This window comes from Hesperophylax consimilis, chromosome 27 (genome assembly GCF_061612785.1).
Source record: "Hesperophylax consimilis isolate HC1 chromosome 27, BYU_Hcon_1.0, whole genome shotgun sequence".
Taxonomy (NCBI): Eukaryota; Metazoa; Arthropoda; class Insecta; order Trichoptera; family Limnephilidae; genus Hesperophylax; species Hesperophylax consimilis.
The window spans coordinates 291,942-314,412 of NC_142862.1; the positions used below are offsets into that span (position 1 = coordinate 291,942).

A 22,471-nucleotide genomic window follows, 5' to 3' on the forward strand; every position below is an offset into this window, starting at 1 on the left:
AGGACAGTCTTTTAATTAGACATTTTAATGCCGCCATCTGACCTCAGACTTAATGGCAGGTCATTCCAAGATTCCAATGTGGACCCAACGTACTAAATACTCTTCCCCCAAACTTCGCAACCAGTATAGTCTGTTCGAAGCATCAAACTTGGTCGACCTGGGGATCAGCACAATGTAATCGATATCTGAACAATATCGGATCGATAGGCGTATATCGTATCGGATAGGATTTTATAATGCTTTTCCGTGCACTGTCGCGCTGTTGATAGCAAGACCGATATTGATAATTAAATAAATTAGAAATCCACATATGCTGGCAACGCTGGAGGTATTTTCTCTGAAATGAAGTTCCTAATCGTCAGACGGCTAAAAACGACGTATGTACTTTTGACACTATATGGGTGTTTAATTAGTCCATGAGGTCTTTAGTCATAACAGTGACCGGATAAATTATCAAAATGATAATTCATCACATCTTTAAAAAGTTATATAAAGTCATAGAAAGTGATGAAACAAAAACTTTATTAACTGGGTTAGGTTAGGTTTAAATTATTTTTTTCATCGTTTCTAATGTCTTTATATCACTTCTTAAAGGTGTGTTGAATTGTCGATGTGTTGATTTATCATGGAACCGTCATAACTAACTTTTGTTTCTCCAGGCTAAAACGGAATGAATTGTTTGCGTCTTAGATGAAGTCTAGGGATCGTATAAATAATTTCTTTCGATTCTAACAGCTTTGTTCGTTTACCTCTATTCATTAATAAGCCAATTATTTTTCATAATGAACGATCCAAAAAGTGCATATTGACAGCTTATCTGACACCTTGGGGGCCTCGCTAAAAGCAGCGGTTTTTGGCTACCAACTGTAGGAATAATATTCTGACCGTTCTCTTAAATATCAAAAACTGACGATAGATGACGAATTCCATCAAAATATCGTACTGAAAATGGACTTACTCCTAGCACAAGAATATCAATAAAAGTTTTATCGATAATGTTGGTAAGTTTTCATCGTTCCTTAGACCGGCTGTAGGTCGCATATGAACAAACAGGAGTTCACATACAACTAAATCAAGCATATTAAGTCGACGGAACTGTTGTTTTTTCGTTGGTGATCTTCAGTCGTGTTCGGGAATTATAACAATTAATTTACAATAGAATTAGACACTGAAGAGATAATTCTCTGAAGTCTGATGCATGCTGATTTTATGGAAAACAGACAGGCCATTAAAATTAATCATCTTCTCAATATATCATTTCGATGTTTGAAAACGTTTGAGCATTTTAATCAAATGTGGATGAAAAATATTAAATTTTTTAGAATATTTTTTGAAGGTTAGGTTAGAAGATATAAACTTAATATTTGCTTACTAAGATAAAGATAACATTAATAAATCTAAACGGAAAATGGTACAAAACAAGACACAGAAAACAAAAACTGGAGATTGTTTTTTCTTAAAATTTTGTACCTTCAAAAGTTATTCCAATAAATTAAATAATTATTCTTTACTCGTAGAAAAAGGAATAGATGTCGCACACAAATATATTCTGGATAAGAATATCCGAGAAACTATCTAGGTTACAAATGTATTCGTGTAGAACTTCTTAATCATACAAAGTTGGCAGCCAAAAAATGGGAAATTATTGAGTGTAATATTTGTAACTCTTAGATATATTGTCGGTACAATAATTACGGAAAATAATCAGGTCTCAACTATCGGAAGTAGGTCTCAATGCTAAGTGGTTAAAAACGCTGTCCCTGTAAGAGAGAGAGAGATTCTGGGTTCGTTTACCAGTTGCGATCGTTACCTTTTTATTTTCTGTGTCTTGTTCTTCATGTATCGTTTCGATTTATTCATATTATTTTCTTCTTAAAACAGTTTAAAGAGAAAACACATTTATACCTTTTTATCTCGACAGTGAGCAGAATGGAATCGTACACCAAATAAGGTTATTTATTATATTTTATGATTCGAGACATTTCCGCATCCAACACACGTTACATGCATTCAACACGTTCGATCAAATTCGTGTTACCTTTTGGAATATCAATTCAACTGTTGCCGTCTATCATTTAATCCTAAAAACTATTGTCTGTTCACTGGAATAATAATGTCATATTCATTCATTTATATTCTCTTACAATACAGTACCTATTGTACAAAAAATGTTAATAACCAGTATCTGTATAGGTTAGTAATTAGTAATGTTTTGTGAATATCTCACTGGAATAACCTGTGCTGAGGTGTTCACATACTTCAGGAAGTGTTATTATGCCGTCATAAGTAAAACACACAGCACCGTCCTTTTTGCATCAGTCACCGTCAGATTTGCATCACTTCAATTGAATATTTTTTTAAACAGGATACTTCAGTTTTTTTTCATGGCCATAGTCAGTAATAATATTATAATGTAAGTGTAAATGCCATAAAAATGGTTTGGAAAATCTTGAAAAAATTACAACTGTGAACTCATATTGATGTACTCTGTTCCTATGCCACTCAACGTTACAAGTGTGTAAAGAAAATATTTTAAATATATTACCGCACCATTCAGAAACAAAACAAATCTCAAGCAAAAATACACGTTACCGATTTCAATACGTAAACTTTGGGGTCAACAGAACTACAAATACCTGTAAAAAAATTAAACAGATCGTAAATGAAAAACTTTCAGTTATAATTAGCTTATTACAGTGGTTAGAAAGAATGTGCTAGCACTGCTATAAAAGTTACACATATCACCGAGGCACGAGCAAGTGTCTCAGAAATTTAACCACAATTTTCTCGCAGTCGACACAATATGGGATCTTGTTGAACTTAGGTAACGGGGTAATTGGCCATTATGAAGTTATTGAAAACTTGGGTTGAGAGGCCAGGAATGGATTTACGTACGTAATTATATAATTGACGCTAGTTTATATACCCATACGCACGATTAGTCGATAGTTCTAGGTGAGTACATTTTAAACGGTGGCTGAGTTGGCAAATACGTAGGGTTTCCCGCTCGGCCGTCGAGAGTTCAACTCCTCGGCTGGCTAGGTCCTCCATCATTTCACAAGCAACAGTTTCCGCTTATAATCATGATAGTAGGAGTTCTCAAATATTATCAAGTTGTTCGTAGCCCGGAAACGTTTCCCTTTCTTTTTGAAGAAGAAAAATAGGGTAGTTATGAACTAGACTCTACTAAGAATCATCACAATATGTACGTGAAAAGTTATGGTATACCTATGAACGGGTTGTTTCAAAGAATTTGAGCGATTCAAGACTATAATTTGAATTCTATGAAATTTCTGACATTATTCCATCATAGTTCGGTTTTTTCGCAGTTTTTTTTTTATTTTTATATTAACTCCACACAGGAGGCCCTGAAGAAAATAATTTCCCTCAAGGCCTATGTCATCTTTGGGGATGCTGTGTGGAGGGTCTTTTTGTGGAGAGGAAGGAGTGAACATGGCTCTTGAAGAGTCCCATGTTGTAGGAGGGAGGAAACACAGAGGCCGGCAGTTCGTTCCACAGCCGAGCTGTTGAACTTAAGAACGAAACGTAGAAGCGACCCGTTCTCATGTGACAAATGTCAACCGTGTACAAATGTTGGGCCCGCGTTTGGCGTGTATCCCGACTACGCACCGGTGCCGAAGGGATCAATGACGCTAGTTCCTCAGAACATCTTCCATTGTAATACCGATAGAACAAGGACAGCAAGGACCTGACGCCTGTGCTCTAAAGATTGCAGTTCGTTTGTTAAGATTGGGGAATCTATCAAACGGACCGCCCGTTTTTGCACAGAGTCAAGGGTTTTTTTCAGGTATTTAGGGGCTCCGGACCAGAGATGGCTGCCAAATTCGACAGTAGGGCGCACTTGCGATTTGTACAGGGACAGCAGTCGTGTACTATTAAAGTATCTGCGGGCCCTGTACAGTACGCCCAGCTTCTGAGAGGCCAGCTTTACTCTGGCTTCAATGGAGCCCCCGTACCTGAGCTGGTCACTTATAGTTACACCAAGCATATCAATGAAAGGCCTGTTCGGAAGATTGCTTCCGTTGAATGAGACTAGGTTACCATTTAGATCCCTTTTAGACGTTATCTGACAGGATTGGGTCTTTGAAACATTAAATTCGACGAGATTATTTTTACCCCAGGAGGAAATACTTTCGAGATAACCGTCCATTCTCTGCTTCAAAGCCCTCCGAGCCGTTGGAGTTTGTGTGCCCTTTGGGGGCTTGTCAAACAAAAAGCTTTCATTAACTGTACTGTCATCCGCGTAACAATGAATCGGTGCACATGTCAAAAGGTGCTTTGATAATAACAGAACTTGAATGAGACTTTCACAGAACTTGAATATTAACCCTTTCCGGTCAGACCACATTTAGTCAGAACGGTTGGGTCCTCGCGAATTGTGCGGGACTGTTTAAATATTCTTACAAGTATACGGTGACCCTCTTACACAATTCTTGAGTCAAATATTGTTTTCAAATATTTTTGATATTGTGTGTCATGTTGATAACATTGATATCATAAATTGTAGTGCTACATAAGTTTGTTTCGCAAATTTTTGTTTATTATTCTGGAATATACAAACATGACGACAGTGACAGTGAATATAATTCTCAATTTTTAAGCAAGAAGAATTCGAAACCTAAGGATTATGTACTCGGGTGACAGTGAAGATGCTATTTTTTTACAACATATCGAACATTTACATTTTTATTTATATGGATAGATAATCATATATTATTGTTTCATAGTCAAAGTCTATACTTAACCAAACAAAAATTCCAACCATCTGGAGCGAGTATCTCCAATTGGGGTTTTTTGTAAGGCTGGGAGTAGTGGAGAGGGAAGGAGATGGGGATGATGAAGGTGGAGAAGTACCTGGCTATTCAGATAAACACGTCTACAGCCATCTCATGCAACATTTCAATTCTGTTGGTGGTCTTACACCAGGACAATACTGAGAGTACCTTCCACTCGAGAACCTGCCGTAAAAATACTATAATTTTAAATGAATAAATTTTCACACAACACAAATCATCAAATAAGATATACTCGCGCACGTTGGCACTTAAACCCGCGACCTCCGGATTGCTAGTCGATAGCCTTCAGCCTCACATTATTCCCAAATTGGGAATGCTAAATTCCAATTGTCTCCGGGCAATTAATACTCTTGTGTGGTACCTATACCAATAAACAATACTCTTGTGTGGTACCTATACCAATAAACAATTAATACTCTTGTGTGGTACCTATACCAATAAACAATACTCTTGTGTGGTACCTATACCAATAAACAATACTCTTGTGTGGTACCTATACCAATAAACAATTAATACTCTTGTGTGGTACCTATACCAATAAACAATTTTTTTTCAATATAAATATATGCTCGTACATCAATTTTGTTTGTTAAAACAGTTTTGGTGGGGTCTATCGCCTCTGCCTGCCTCTGCGGGGAAATTAATTCTTAGTTTACTCTTTGTGACCAATTTGTATATGCAAGGCTGAAGGTATAAGGGAGGCGAAGGAATCCAAGAAAGAGGGTGACTGGAAGCTTAATTTAACGTTAATTCATTTATCGGTGAATCGAATTCAATCTTGTAACTGAAGTTTGTTTACGATATCAGTTTTCGTCGGCGTTTTCGTTTACCGAAATTGTAATTGTGTTATTAAAAAACACTGCAGAAAACAAGCGCAAACCACAAAGAAAACAATTTTCTCTTTATCAAAATTATTTTTTTGAGAACGTTAAAAGTGAATTTCGTTAATGTTACATTATTATTATTTTTTTAAATTAGGTTTAGCACATGAAACAAAATTAACGGGTGGTTCTTAATGATTCTCTATTTTGGAAAAAAAATATGTATAAGTACTCATGTTCCAGACGTGCGCATTAAAATTTTATTTAATTAATTTATGCTATTTATTTTAAAACAATATAATAACCTATTTATTGTTTTTGTGTTTAATTCGTACAACTCAATTTAATTTATTTTTTAAAATTGAAATAAAATCAAATTTAATAATTTAATTATTAATTTCTGCAAGTATTTTTTTGTAAAAACAGTATAAACAATATAATAACGTTTTTTAAAATGGCTTGAGCTATGTTTGATGGCCAGATATTTCCCCATCTCATTCCCTGCCACACTATCTTCAAGCTCATTGGAGATGCCATAGTTTGAGAGCAGTTGGGACTCTTGTACAGTATACTCATAGCTGCAGACTCCTGGATGTAGATTATTGATATAGCCAACCTTAGTAAGCACAAGGAACAGCCCACGTGACCCCAAATAGAGTAAATGAGCGGTTATTTTTAAAAACCGGTGAAAGAAAAATATTTTTTTACTGTTCGTGTCCCGCTACGTGTAACAACAGAGACATCTAGCGGACAAAATTACAGACTGGGGCTGTTTTCTGAGTAAACATATCGGAACTCATTTAGTTCTATACTAAAGTAATTCATTCAAGACGTAGTCTTTCGTAATGTCACCATTTTCCTTCATATATTCATCGCGTTGTTTATTCATCGTTTGTATGAAAACCTTCATCCGGCTGCGCGGCCTTTTTCATACTAAATATTTATTTTGATTTGAGGAGAAAAAAACAAACTAACCTGAATAATTATATTTTTACTACAAAGGTTCTAGAAATATTTAATAGTGCTACTTAATGTATTTGTGTTTTATATTATTATATGTAGGCCAAAAGAATTCAATTTTGCATGATTTTAGAAACTTGCCCTACATACTGCGTTAAAATATAAAATTTTAAAAATAAGCAACGTAAAAAAAAACTTTTTTTGGGTTAAAATTTAAATTCATATTCGACAAATTTGTGTTCCGACGCAAATCGATCGTTTGCAATTTGTGTTCCAACGCGAATCGATCGTTTGCAATTTGTGTTCCAACGCGAATCGATCGTTTGCAATTTGTGTTCCAACGCGAATCGATCTTTTGTAATTTGTGTTCCAACGTGAATCGATCGTTTGTAATTTGTGTTCCAACGCAAATCGATCGTTTGTAATTTGTGTTCCAACGCAAATCGATCGTTTGTAATTTGTGTTCCAACGCGAATCGATCGTTTGTAATTTGTGTTCCAACGCAAGTCGATCGTTTGTAATTTGTGTTCCAACGTGAATCGATCGTTTGTAATTTGTGTTCCAACGTGAATCGATCGTTTGTAATTTGTGTTCCAACGCAAATCGATCGTTTGTAATTTGTGTTCCAACGCGAATCGATCGTTTGTAATTTGTGTTCCAACGCAAATCGATCGTTTGTAATTTGTGTTCCAACGTAAATGGATCGTAATTTAAATGAATCTCCATCAAGATGCTTCTTCTTAATGATTTTCGTTTTATATTTCATTATTTTTTAAAGTTCATAGAGCAAAATTAATTTTTCAAATAATTATAATTAACCTATTTTACATTTCCACCCAGGAGGCCCGGAAAAAATAATTTCCCTCAGGACCTATGCCATATTTGGGGATGCTGAGTGGAGGGTCTTTTTTAGGACAGGAATGAGAGGAAATTTTGGGAATGAAAACGGTATATGGGGTGGATACATTGATGTTAGTCTATGGGTGGATAGGAATCCAGATATCAGTATTTTAGGAGTGACGAACGAATAATCTATCCCTCCCGCCTACGACAGAGGTGTTGATTATCCAATAAATGGTTCTCGGGGCAGCGGTACCCAAACCCGCCTCCCAAATATATCGCCAAACTAGATTAAATTATATGTTATCTATATAACTAGATTAAATTATATGTTATCTATATAGTAGGTACTCATATTACAAAAAAAAAAATAACCATAAAACATAAAATCGTCCGGAGCGTTCAGATATACTTATTGGAAAATTAGTAATTGTATTCAAAACGATTTAATTATATTACGAATAATTTTATAGAATAATATTTTTATGTTAAAAATTGACGTTTGTTGGGCAAAGTATTATTATTAATTAATTGGGATTCCTGATTGAATCTCTGCATGATATGAAAGAAAAAACAAAATAATGTTCAAATATGAAGCAATAATATTTAATTTGAAGAGCTAGGTATCCATTAACTAAGAGAAACATCATTATTAAATGAGCAACGCCAGAGAGAGGAATCAATATTATTTATTTTGTTCTTCTTAAAGCACGTCTAGCGGTGGTAATTCGATACAGGGTTAATTGATTGGGTAACCCTCAAGCGGTGAAATGGGTAAAAAAAAACAAAATATAAAAAATAGTGTTTTTAATAGCGCCATTGTCGTGAAGTTGTGTGTACCTACCTCTAATGATTGACTTCGTGGTAGACTGGTAAGCGTCTCTGGAGCAAGAGGCCGTCCCCTTGAAACCCGGCGTTGGTCTGATATAGAAAGATGAACATTCCCGGATTACGAATAACTTGACAATATTTATTAATTCCCTACTCTTAATATGATTTCGCCTTTCCTCAAAAAGACAGCGCTGATAGCATAAGTACAAGTGGTAGATAGAGGACACTCACATTTAGAATCGAAACGTTACTTGAAATGGCTTAACTCGTAATATTAGTGACCAGATCTGAAGAGAGAGGTACTTCCCAACCTTCCTCTTTCACGTCTCCTTCCCTTCCCCATTTCCCTCACCCTCACAACAAACCCCACTGGCTCTGTACGGTAGATAGCAGTTGGGACTCTGGTTCGATATACACATGCCATTTGACATATTTCTATAATGTTATTTTCTATCTATTACTAATTATAGACTAGACAAACTATTATCAACTTCTGACTAACAGATTGCATCGCACCGGTTCGGCGTTCACTAATACAAAGCTATATGTTCCATGAATCTCAGCAGTGATGCTGCGTTGAAATGTACATTTATTTATATTTTGTACAAGCCATACGTGTTATATAGCAGAGATATAAAACTGAGTGCTTGTGCTTACCAAAATGAAGCGGTAGAATACTTGATTAAAATAATAGTAACCAACTTTTAATTCAAACTGAGCCCTTTTCTTGGCATCGGCAGGGTTAAGAATTTAACTAAGCCTGGTATTATATATCTTCAAAAGGAACTCCGGTATAATGCTGTCCGCTTCAATCATTTTAAAAGTGATAGAAATTGATTGAACCTTCGATACTGCGTGTCTTTCCATCACTTTCGTTAATCGTGATTTATTTCAATCAAAGGAAGATATACATACTAAAAGTTATATTTCAATCAAATTATATGAAGGCTTAACGATTTCGCAGAAAATTGAATTATATTAAGGTTTAATAAATTAATTAAACACATTCATTGAAAATGTAATAAATCTATTTGAGAAATCGATGAATAATGTATCAAGAAATATACATCATCTTGTATTATTTTTTTAACTAGTTGTTACCGATGAAAATGTTACAAATGCCACGACGAAAACTGTAATTTAGTTTTACGAAAGCAAAGAAAAATAGTTGTTTTAATTGCATTCATTAGTACTACTTTTGTCCTGCAAATGTAAGGTATTTATATTTATTTTACATTTCAAATATAGAACAAAAAAAATCCTGTGGTAAATTATATTATTGGTACTTTATCGCTTGTGTGGATTTTACACGTATTAGTTCCTCCTGTTAGAGATCTCCGTGGTAGAGGGGAAAGTGCAAAGCAAATCCCAGCGCAATTAATTTTATTAAATGATTAAAATAATATCAGGTAAAAGGCACGGTCCCTGAGTGTAAGATACTTTCAGTATCGCTCTGGTGTAAGACCGCCATCCAGTATTGAAACGTTTGGTAAACTAATTTTAATAGTCAGGAACTTCCCCACGTTCCTCTTCCCCATCTTCCAATTTGGGAGGCGGGTATGGGTACCGCCGCCCCGGGACTCATTTATTGGATAACCGACACCCCTGCCATGTGGCTGGTCAGATCGGGAGAGACTGGTTGAGAGAGGCCTTTTGACCTCGCCACCCGGACTCTCTCTCGACTTATCACTTTGCACCGCAGTGAAGAGATGTATTCATAGGTCCGTCACTCTGGGCACATTGACTACCCGGATGTACCTACTCACTAACTTTCTGTCATTCCTTTCCCTAAAAGACTCTGCACAGAGCATTCCCAAAGATGTTAAAGGCCTCCTGAGTGGAGCTTATATTTAAAAAATCTACTTCTCCTCACCACATAAAGAAGTTCCAATACTATGTCGCACTCGTCACGTACAAGATGTCGTACGAACAAGAACTTTGGATGTTATAAAGCACATGATTTAAATAACGTTGCTTCCTGAAAAATTATTGTGTATACCAAAAATGACAAATATAAAAAGTTTAGAAAGAGATTTTTTTTCCTGTTCATAAGTTTTAGATTTCTGTTTTGTAAATAAGATTTATTTATTTATTTATTAATCTTAAGTTAGCTCACATCTTCGTGTGATACAGAGAATTAATTTATTATAAGCTCTAAGTCTTTACGTCCCGTTTTTTACTCGGGAGATATTTTCAATTTGTATGGATATTTCAGGCGAGTAATTAAGGCTTATAATAATTTGTTATCCTTTGTGCTATGCATAAAAACCTTGTATTATAAACATTAGTTCATCATTAAAAAAATAACAGAAAATTGAGTTCACTTTTGAAGAATCGAAGATCACGCAACCACTCGGATAAGTACAATAAGTGTAATTCTTGGATTATGCAGGGTAAATCAGGTTGCGATTCTCGTGGTCAAGTGGTGTATTTTGGTTGTACTTCTTGGAGTATGAGGGGTTACCAGGTTGCATTTCTAGTGGTCAAGCTGTGTATTTTGGTTGTAACTCTTCGATTATGCCGATTATGCGATGTAATCAGGTTGCATTTCGAGTGGTCAAGCGTTGTATTTTGGTTGTAATTTTTGGATTACGCGAGAAAATCATGCTGCAATTCTCGTGGTTAAACGGTGATTTTTTTGTAATTATTGGATTAAGCGGGTAATCGAGCTGCAATTCTCGGGGGTCAAGCGGTTTTTTTGTTGTTGTAATTCTCGGATTATGTGGCGTAAACAGGTTGTAATAATCATGGTCAAACGGTGTAATAAACATGATTATAATAATTTCACGATTTATCCACTGGGAAATGGGCCAAACTCACATATATTATGAGGGTATAGCTCTCCCGTGAGACAAGCTTAGTGAAAAAATTGTTCACTTTTTCCCGGTTTATTCTAATTTTCTTTCAGTTATCAACTGGCGAACAAAGCTTTTAGACTACAAAATAGTGTAAATCGGAAAAATGTCAAAACACAATGTTGTACTCTTTCTGGTAACATCCTATAAAATGTTAAAGCACAACGTACTCTTTCTGGTAACATCCTATAAAATGTTAAAGCACAACGCACTCTTTCTGGTAACATCCTATAAAATGTCAACGCAAAACGTAATCTCTGGTAACATCCTATAAAATGTCAAAACACAAGGTTCTCTTCCTGGTAACATCCTATAAAAATGTCAAAGCACAAGGTTCTCTTCCTGGTAACATCCTATAAAATGTCAAAGCACAACGTACTTTTCCTGGTAACATCCTATAGGATATATAACAGATATATTTTTATGGTGACCGGATAAATCATCACAATGATAATTCATCACATATTTAAAAAGTTTCATGGAAAGTGATCAAACAAAAACTTTATAAACTGAGTTAAGTAGGTTAGGTTAGGTTAGGTTAGGTTGAAAAAAAATTAACATTGTCTTTATATCACTTTTTAAAAGTGTGTTTAATTGTCACTTTGTTGAGTTATCATGGAACCATTTTTATACATCCTACTAAAACAATTACTAGGTACCTTGCTAGGTACTTATTAAATGGATTTTAATATTTTATATCAACGATAGGACAAGAAACAGTTCCGTCAAAACATAATATTTTTGTACAGTTATTTATTTATTTATTGAATATCAACAGTATAAATATACTGTTGAAAAAAAATCTAAAATTAGTATCGCATGATGACACATATTTTTCATTCTACCTGTCAAATGAATTCCGGGCTAATAGATATTATCTTTGTTATTTAATCGTTTTTAAGGTCTAACTGGATTAATAATCTTTGAAAAAAATTATTAATTTAATTTCACCCGGAGATCCCAAACGAAGTTATTTCTCTCAGCGCTTGTGTCATCTTTTTAGATGCTGTGTTGAGGGTCTTTTGAGGAATTAAATAGTAAGCCTGGATCTTGGAGATGGTTATGTTATATGAAGGGGGAACACAAAGGTTATTCATAGATGTCTCTGTACAGATGACGAAAGGATTAATACCGCTGCTCTTCGGTGCTCATCCATTGAATTAACGGTAGAAAGAGGACAATTCCCACTTGGTTTGTTATATTATTGATATAAGCCTTATTCTTTACGAAAGAGGTTTATTTTGTTGAGAACCTTTTTAAAATAGTTGCCGTGCGTACTATTAACTATAAAGATGCTGATAAACCTGCAAGATAGATTACCGATTACCTATTGCCTTTCGCCGAACAATTGACTATTTTAGGCATCAACTGGACTTTCGTTGGTCATCAATATTGTCGTGTCATTCGGTAATGTATAAGATATATTCACTTCAGAAAAAACATCGATATCCTGCAATAACTACAAAACTATTCAAGCCATTCTACGAAATTATTCATCAATATTAATCGCAATCGAAATTATGACATTTATAATCATAGACATATGAATATTAGTAGACCTGCCCTAAGTGATTAAAAGCGTATTATCCCCACTCCCCACACCGGTTTCATTGGAGCCGGCTGTGCTCGCGTATGGCCTCAAGTGAAATTTGAAAACGTGACGTCATCATTCTTGTGCGAACTATGGTCGAGGCATCATCGGTTCATTTTACGAAATAACACGGCAAAATGTTGACTTATACTATGAAAACTTGTAAAAATAGATGTGAAAAAGAGAATAAACCCAATTGTCGTATTACATTCCATATATAAGCATTATTTTACTTTATTTTAAGCATATTCACATCGTATAATATGAATCAGTTGTTACTATCACATCGAGAAACGTCTGGACGCGAAACACAAAGCTGGTTGGTTGCTGGGAAGTAAATTATGAACATTTATAAAAGTGTCTTAACTAAATACTTAAACGAAATATTCGACTCTGAAAAGAGAACCGAATTTTTTTGCCGAATTTGGACTTCGCAAATTTGTTCATAACGTGGCGAGTAATTTGCGCTCCCATGTAAAAATGTCTATTCATTCAAAAGCAGATTTTACTTTTAAGAAGTAAATGGTGATATTATAATGCGAGATGCCTATTTATTGTCAGATTGATTTATTGACGAATCATAGTCAGCTTCACTCCCTTCGTTCTTCAACAGTTGATTTTACCCCTCGCCATTATCTTCTCGTCTATTAATTCCTATGTCTGTGGTTATAATATAATATTTGTAACAGAGCGTAGTAGCCAAGCGAACTCACCGTCAAGACATGATAACACGTCGACAAGAATATGCAATACAAGAAAATCTTGCACAATCTTATACAGACATTTTGACGAAAATAACTTACTGGCAAGAAATCGATAATTTTACATCTAGTGTGTTAAATCGAGGCTGTATTTTCCATAAAATCTAAATCAAAATTAATTGAAACGAAGATTGGAATAGAGAAATCTGTAATTACGATACGAGGAATGTTAATCTGCAAGTCTTAGTGAATGACTATCTCAACTCTTCAATTATTGTTGATTGTTTGATGCTGAGGTTTAGCCGAATTTATATCTGTACCTCAGAAGTCAAAGGTCGGTTGTCCAGTTTTTTTTGTGAAATGAGTTTAGTTTTTTCAGTATCTATATAGAAGTGTAAAGACGGTTATCCTACGACAATGTGAAACTAAGTTAGGTTAACATAAAAGGTCTGGTATCCCCACAGTGTTCAAAGGAAAAAAATCCTCTCCCCTGAACAATTTTAAAATGTGACAACCTACCTTTGACTTCTGAAGTACAGATATATTTATAACATACTGTCTGTACTGAGTGTTGTGGTCGTGTCTAGTGTGTCCTTAGTTAACTAAAATATTCCCTTTTGAGAAATATCCACAGTTAATTACAGCTTATTTATAATTTACTTCATTCCGCGTCAGTAAACAAATATAGTAAAAGGTGATTGCAGGCAATACCGGCACGTTCAAAGATTTACAGCTCATGATGAAAATGAGTTCGCGGGCTAGAAAGGATTTCAATCACCTAAATTTTTTAAATTAGTTAAAGCGATTCGCATTTGAAAGTATTCAGTGAGATACACGAACAAACTTTCTGCATTACAGTTATGCTTGTAATTGATGACCGGATAATTCCTGAAAATGAAAATTCAACACACCTATAAAAAGTGCTATAAAGTTATGAAAAGTGATGAAAAAACTAGATTAAATAGATTACATGTGTAACTAATATCACTTTTTATAACTTTATAATATTTTTTACATTTGTGTTGAATTGTCATTTTGAGGAGTTATCATGGAATCCTTGTAATTTGTACCGTCCAACTCCTTTGTTTGTACAAATGCTTAGCTAATAATAATAATGCCAATTCGGAATGGTTTTATTTCTAAATCAGTCATTTTAAAGCAAGTAGATTTATGTGAATTGATTTTAAAAGTGTGATTGCTTTACGCATTGATTTTGTGTAACGTTCATTTCTACTGTAATGTTCCGTAATCTGGATGTAACGGGTTTAAATCCCGGCGAACGCAACTAAATTTTATTTCATAAATTTATGATATTTACTATTTCATTTTTTAATTAAAATAATATATGGCGTATTTGCGACACGTTCCAGAGTGGAAGATACTCTCAGCATCGCCCTGATTTTTCCCCTCCCCACTAGCAACCCCTCACAACATATCGCAATCGGGGATGCTATAGTCTCACTAGCTCCCAAAGGTTGAGAGCAGTTGGGACTTTTGTGCTGTATTCACATTAAAAAAAAAGATTTTTCGTTATTTTTAATGATAAAAAAACGGTTTTTAAAAATTATACATATAGATGTCTTTTTAAAGCTATCAATTGACAATTTGACAAGCTTGCAATTTCAAATTTGTAATTTTTTTTAAAAAGCATGTCCTTACATTGTGTTTCAGGATGGGCCACGAAACTCCAGGAGGTTCAAGAAAATCTGTCGAAAAAACGTTGACTTTTACAAAAATGATTTTGTGGCAACTTTGTGGCACCATTTTGAATAAAATAGTGAACCACCGGTGATTAACCTTTGAAATGCCGAGCTCGCTGTAGAGTGCCGAGCAAGAGTAAGAATCCCAAATCGAGGAAAGTATTCTTTTCAGACAACGAATTGGATACGTATCCAAGCTCGTGTCCTATGGGTACTATGTCATGTGAGACTGAGCCACAGACCTAACAACTAACTAATGTCTATACACCATGAAGTCTATGCACATACCAAAGTGTTAGAGTGGTAGTAGCATGCATTACACAAAGCCACATAATACAGAATAAAGAATCATACAACAAGTGTCTCGTATGCGTGTTTCATGATCCAAATACAAGTCCGATTCGGGCCTATATATTTACATACAAAACTGTGTTTCACCATTATTACAAAATTTAAATGGAAGTATAAGAGCGATAGACCGCATGCAAAATGGTCTAGAATCAAAAAGTACTAAGCCAGTGGCACATTCAATTAAAATTTATATGAAAGACACTTTATTGGCAAAAATTTAAATAACGATACGAGAAATCATACTACGCGTTTAAAATACGTGCGAAGTTAGATCGCAGCAGGAACAAAGTAACTACGCAAAATGATGCACTTCAAATGTTGACCGTGTTCGACACAAAAATGTACATGAAGACCCGTTTGTGTTTAGTGTCGAAAAATGCCGTGCCTTTAGAACAAATTATAAATCTAGCAATCAGTTTCATTTTTTGTTAACTCTATTAATTAGTACAACTTTAGTAATGAAATATGCTGTCAAAAAATGCCACTGTAATAAGCATTATTGAAACGTTATTTGGATATTAAATGTGGCAAGTAATCCCAACCAACAAGCGCCAGCAGCTCAGATCTCCTTAGTTAAAACTTGCCAAGTGTGTGGTAAGTTTATTTTAATATCAATTACTTCGCTGTTTTTCCTGTCGCCTACCCTGAACAAAAACTCCATGAACGCCACTGGAGAGTGGTAGATACTTTCAACATCGACTAACTGAAAGAGATTCAGGAATTCCTGTATTATTTAGTGACTAGATCAAAGGGGCCAAAATTATAAATAAAATTAAAGAAAAAATGTAACTTGGCGAACTTCTTATAGTTTTGATCGAAATGTGGCCAAGGTTTGAACACTGCTCTATCCAAACGCATCGTCCAGCCAACGCTGTTTCTCTAGCGGTCGCACACACTTACACGTGTGTTTAATACACGACCTCCGTAAAAGTAAAGGATCTTATAATGGTGAATGTACTCAGCTTCCCAACCTTCCCCTTTCCATCTTATTTCATCTTTGCGTAAGTCCCACTGGCGGGTTCGGCAATTACAATTAATGTTATATAACTTTTGCGTCACCTTACCAGGTTGATCACAAAGATATTTTATAACAGAAGGAGTCATGTAATATGCGTGGGTTATATTTTTAAAAAGGAAGATAAACACATAAATTCGCTCATAACACATCATCCCACATAAATTATATAATTAAGATTCGATTTCAGCAACGAAATAGATGAATTTTAAAATGTCGAAAACGTCACGTCATGGTTCAATAAATTGTATGATATATTAAACAATGATTGTACGTCAAGTTCTGATGTATTACCCTCCACACTAAACTGACTTCCAAATGCTTGGAAAATTATTCCAATTTTGATGATTTAGTGAAATATCTAAACCCCTTAATCGTATAAAATCCACATCTCTGTCGCCCCGACATAAATACATTTTCCAATACGTTTTAATAATTTATCACTAAATACTCCTTTATGAGTATTTCAATACTTATAAAGGAAATATAGTGGCAACATGGTTTATTACCTTAAAATATAAACCAATGTACTCAATTGTTATTAATTTCGTTCAAATAACCTTTCGAATTTTTCGAAAATTGAATTGTTTGTGTGGAGAAAATTATATTTTTTTATTACAAAAAAAACAACGGTTAAAAGTTATTTATCTTTTTTACTTCTATCGTCCTGTACATCCTGCATAAAATAAATATTAACTGTACTTCCCACCCATCAGCATACTAATGTTTATTTGTGACATCTGTGCATACTTGAGAAGGATTATTACTGTGCAGTATTGCATCCCATATTTCCCCAAATTAAACACTTTTTATACTTTTATATAGATTATAATTTTATTGTGAAATATCTAAGAATTTGGGAAAAGTTTTAGTGGCACCAATGGGGCGGGCAATATGTCGATGCGAAAAGAGTGCAGCCCACTAATCTTGACGGCAGGTATGCCGATGGGTTGACATTCAAATAAATGTATCATCTTTAGTAAAGGAAGATAGAATAGGAACGGTTTTTAATATCCGCGGCCAAAGTCGTATCTGCTAAAACTGTATTTAACTGAAGTGACCTGCCAGGAAGTCATATTTGTACATCATCCTTGAGGTGATCATTATTACTATTCGTGTAATGGCGGGTTTTATTTATCACCAGTTTAAACATTTTTGAAGTCACAAACATCTGGAAATACCTACCATTGGTTCTTTATTTTCAAAAGGTTTCTTTAATTAAGTGGAACGAATATTTTCTTATAATATTTAATGCTAGTCTCACATGAACGTTAAACTATCAACTTATCAACTGTCTAAACTAAAAACTTAACTTTTTAAGCTGTCATACCCTTAAATTAAATATACCATTCATAAGAGAAAGTCCAGTTATATTCAATTTTCCAATTATGTCCTCAATCCTGTATCTAAATTTCGCTAATAAACAATTAGATAATGTTAATTAAGTGTTAATCTCAAGTGACCTACCAGGTAAGTATTGTACTTTATATTATCTCCATAAATAGTTAGTAATAACATGATCACTGTAGAAATGTATTATAAGTTTGTACAGCGCCCTTGAAGTGATTTTGCACAAAAACGGCGCTATACAAGCTACTAGCTCAATATGTACCTACCTAAAAAGGCCTAAAAATTGCCACATTGGACTAAATATAATTTTAAGTGGTGTTATGCTAAGCATATGGATGTGGGCGAAGGGAAGAAGAAGAGAAAGGTTGGTGTTAGATCCCGAGATAGAAGCCCGGATTTATTTACCCACATTTATGCCTTCCAAGAAGCTGGCGTCAAACGCTGTAACCCTGTACAAATATCAAGTACGTTAAAAAATTGAATTTGGGAGCCACCTCTGGGCTAGAGCCCCATAATACTTGATAAACCTACTAGATTCTGTGCAAAGGAGGGCGGTCCGTATGATTGACGGATCTGTTGTTAACAGACCGATTATTATATGTAAGGCACAGAAGCAATGTAGGGATGATTAGTGTGTTATATAGGTATTTTAATGGAGCCTGCTCTAAACTCAACGGATACCAGTGGAACACCCGTTCACAATTGATGTTTTCACAGTGTGTCAAAATAGCATAAAATGTATTTTACAGCTTTTTTCAAAATTACTTAACATTATCATGATCAAAATTAAACGAAGTAAGGAAATCTGTTTTCACAACTAATTAATAAAAAATATCAAGATGTTACAGAACAATGATTTCTTAATTGGGGTAAAAATGAACAAATAAGTACAGAGAAATAAGTAACCGGAAAATACTATTACATGCATGATTTTTTAACTGTGTTTTAAACCACTTTATTTGAGTTATATTGGTCGACCGGCTTACAGTTTATATTCCATTGTCCTGAAGAAGGTTGAGTGCAACCGAAACCGGTCAACCTATATTACTCAAATAAAGTGGTTTAAAACTGAGTAAAAAAAAAAAAATTTATATAATGTCAAGCCACAAAGTGTTTGCTTTCTTCGATAACTCAAAGTATTACTATAAGCGGTCATTAATTAGTTATTATTATTTTAAAAACTAAATTTAATTATAAATTAACAAATCATTGGTTTTGAAAAATGGTCTACCTGTATGGTTTTGTAAACGGAGTAGTTTTTTATTGTTTAATGAAAATTGAAAATTGACAATAGAAACATTAATGAGAGAATTGGCATGCATCTTAACAGCAGCCGCTACAATTTTAAAAAATCTTATCTTGTGTGAAAAAATTAGTGAAAGTGCACAATATATATTAATAAAACATTTACAAATATTTTTTAGAGAAAAAACAGGAAAAACAAAATTAATTCTAAAATGTTGTTGATTGAGCAAAAAAACTTTTTATTATTATTATTATTTATAAAATAAAAAAGTACTTCATGTATAAAAAAATATGTCGGAATCTTTCGGGTTTTGATTTTGAATACACATTTCGTACCAACATTTGTGCGCGACCTAATTAATTAATTAATATTGAAGAAGAAACAAGATCGTTTGACATTTAAAAAATAAGAATGACGTTGTGTACTGGTCATCAATAATGAGGATAATTTAAAACACTTTGGTTTTCTTAGTTAGTCTTCTTAGTAATTTCAAAATGGTGTTTTTACTTGGGATGCAATGAGAAAATACATTTTTGACACTTTCGGCGAGCATAATTTTACTTTTTTCAATATGTATTAACAGTTTAATTAATTTCAGGCGTTTGATTTATTTTTTTAAATTTACAAACGGCCCAATTTAAAGTGGTCAGTACGGCGGGGTATCCAAATCAGTTGTCATTCTTACTGTTGAATCTACCTACTTTCAGGATTCGTCCTGAGTTAGAAATACCAAAAGATAGTTGGATTCTGATTACTGACATGTTTTATTATTTATAAATTGATCTTTATTAACAATGAGGTGTTTGGACAAAATATCTAAAAACTTTTTATTATTTCCCCGTGAGTTGCTGCTTTGGGAACAAAGATATTGCCAAACATATACTTTATTTGATTATTAAAAACATTGTTAGCGTTATCTTTCGAAAAAAATATTCTTTAACTTATAACAACTCTTAATAACATTTAAAGAAAGGCTTGAAAAATACATTATTACTGTAATCATACAATTATGGAAACGAGTGGCGAAATTAATAAATTTAATTTGTCTTTGCAATCTTCACTTTATCTTCATAAAGTCAAATTACATGACTAAACACCGTTTTGAAGCAATCAAACTCGCGGTAAACGCGAAAGGATTTCATCTAAAAAAACGTATAGATTTGTTGTTTAGCTTTATTTATAATTACAAAGAAGAGTGTGTTGCAGCGAGGCTCTGTTTTTGATACAAATTCACAGTTTTAATCAGAGAATCAGTCTACCCTTTTCCCACCCATTTGAAAGCAGAATTTTAATTCTTCTTGATGAAATGCTTCATCAAAATATGGAGGAAATTACTCTTGCATTAAATGTGCATTGGCAATATTCGTTTTACTCAAAGAACTAAATGTCATTTTTGGACAATTTTATTTCGTTAAGGTCTTTCAAATTAGGTAAGTTTATAAAAAAGAAATATATGGACAAAATGTAATTTATTCTTCTTCATTTTACGGCTTGAGCTGAAGTGGAAAAATAATTATATTCCCGCAGGTATCCAAAAACATCGGTTAGAATTTATATTTATGTATGTGACGGAACCATTTATTATATTTTTGATTTGTATTTTGTCTGCCGGTCATTTTTGGAAATGGAATATTACTTTTTAACTGGAAAACTTTTGAATATACGCCATGTTTCACGTTCATACCGAGTGCCTTTTCGTGATAATTCAATTATTAATAATACTTAAACGGTTATTCATCCCTTAAAAAAATAATCATTCAAAAATTTTATCATAATCATAATCCTTAAAAAAAACTTTTTGTTTATATTTGTCGAAGAAGTGAATGCATTACAAGGAAACATATTTAATAGTTTAATATATTGAAATATATATTTTTTATGGACTCTGGTTTGGTAAAAACCCTTTTCGCCACACAATGAAAGCTTTTCAGGAGACGATTCAAACAATATTAAATTATTATTTTATTGTGCTTATTTAAGTTTTATGAATGATTTTGAATTAATTCTAATTCATTTCCTTAAATCATCAGATTTTAAATAATTTAATATATGTGGGTACATTTATCACAAAAGAATAGAAATTTTAAAACAATGAAAATGCGTTTTTAGCACGTAATATTCGTGTATACGTTTTATAATAATATTTTGGAAATTATTTTTTTTTTAAATGAAATTTCTTACTTGTTTTGGGTGTATGTTGATTGCCAATGAACTTCCATATCGGCTTGGAGTCTGCGACCAGGAACGGTAACTCCTTCAACTTGACACTGGCGACGTTGGGCTGCTACTGAAGCCAAGTCCTTTCGCGTGCTTGTTTTATACTTGCTACAACCTCCTACGCCACGACCCTAGCGACGGAGAACGCAAACTCGGTATCGTTCTGTTCGATTTTCAAAGTTAGAATTATTTCATTTTCCAACGAGACTCCTGTACTGTAGAGGATTTATTTAGAAATTCGTGAAAACATAGCATAAATAAATAAAATATTAAAGTATTTTATTATTAAACAGTGTTAAAGATGGAAGCAAGAACAATGAAATATAACATACTTCCATAAAGCCTAACCCCCACCCCGGGTTAACACAACCCAAACATTACTTATTTGTAACATAATAAACAAACTCTAAACAAAATCCTTTCTTGAACAGACATAAATTAGTTATCATCGGAGAATATTTTCAATTGTGAACTGAATAAATATAAAAAGTCCACGAAAGAGTGTTTTTCTGTGACGTCACGAGTACCTTTTCTGTTGGTGTTTAATTTGTTTTGTCTTTTTAATTCAGTGCGTTTTTTAACACAACGTTACAGTTTTTTTTGTGATGTAATTTTGTTCATTTCTTAATACAAGGTTAGGGCGTTTGTTTGATATAATACTGTTTGTTTCTTAATACAACGTTACAGTATTCGCTTTTATTTTATAAAATTTTGTTGATTTCTTAATACATGATAACAGTTTCTGAATTTGTGTGATATATTTTGTTCATTTCTTAATACAAGGTTAGGGTTTTTGTTTGATAAAATTCCGTTTATTTCGTAATACAAAGTTACAGTGTTTGTTTATTTTATTTTATTTTATTTTATTAATTAATAAATGTTTACATGTTACATTTGTTGACATTTTTTTAACTACCATACAAGGCTAATGCCCGTGTTGTGGTAGTTATACATGAAATAATAATAAAAATAACTTAAAAGAACTAAAAAATACTATTTTATAGAAAAATAAGTATGAATCATACATGAAATAATAATAAAAATAACTTAAAAGAACTAAAAAATACCATTTTATAGAAACATAAGTATGCAAGTATGAATCATACATGAAATAATAATAAAAATAACTTAAAAGAACTAAAAATACCATTTTATAGAAACATAAGTATGCAAGTA

General features: G+C 33.5%; 1 protein-coding gene across 1 annotated transcript in view; it reads right to left on the reverse strand.

Moving 5' to 3' along the window:
* RYa (RYamide) overlaps positions 1-21,354 on the reverse strand; it is a 67,735-nt gene extending 46,381 nt beyond the window's left edge. The window contains exon 1 of the mRNA XM_089648031.1: positions 21,260-21,354. Within this exon, the coding sequence (XP_089504157.1) occupies positions 21,260-21,297 (38 nt within the window). The 5' untranslated portion in view covers positions 21,298-21,354. The remainder of the gene's footprint in view (positions 1-21,259) is intronic.
* Between the last annotated feature and the right edge of the window lie 1,117 nt (positions 21,355-22,471).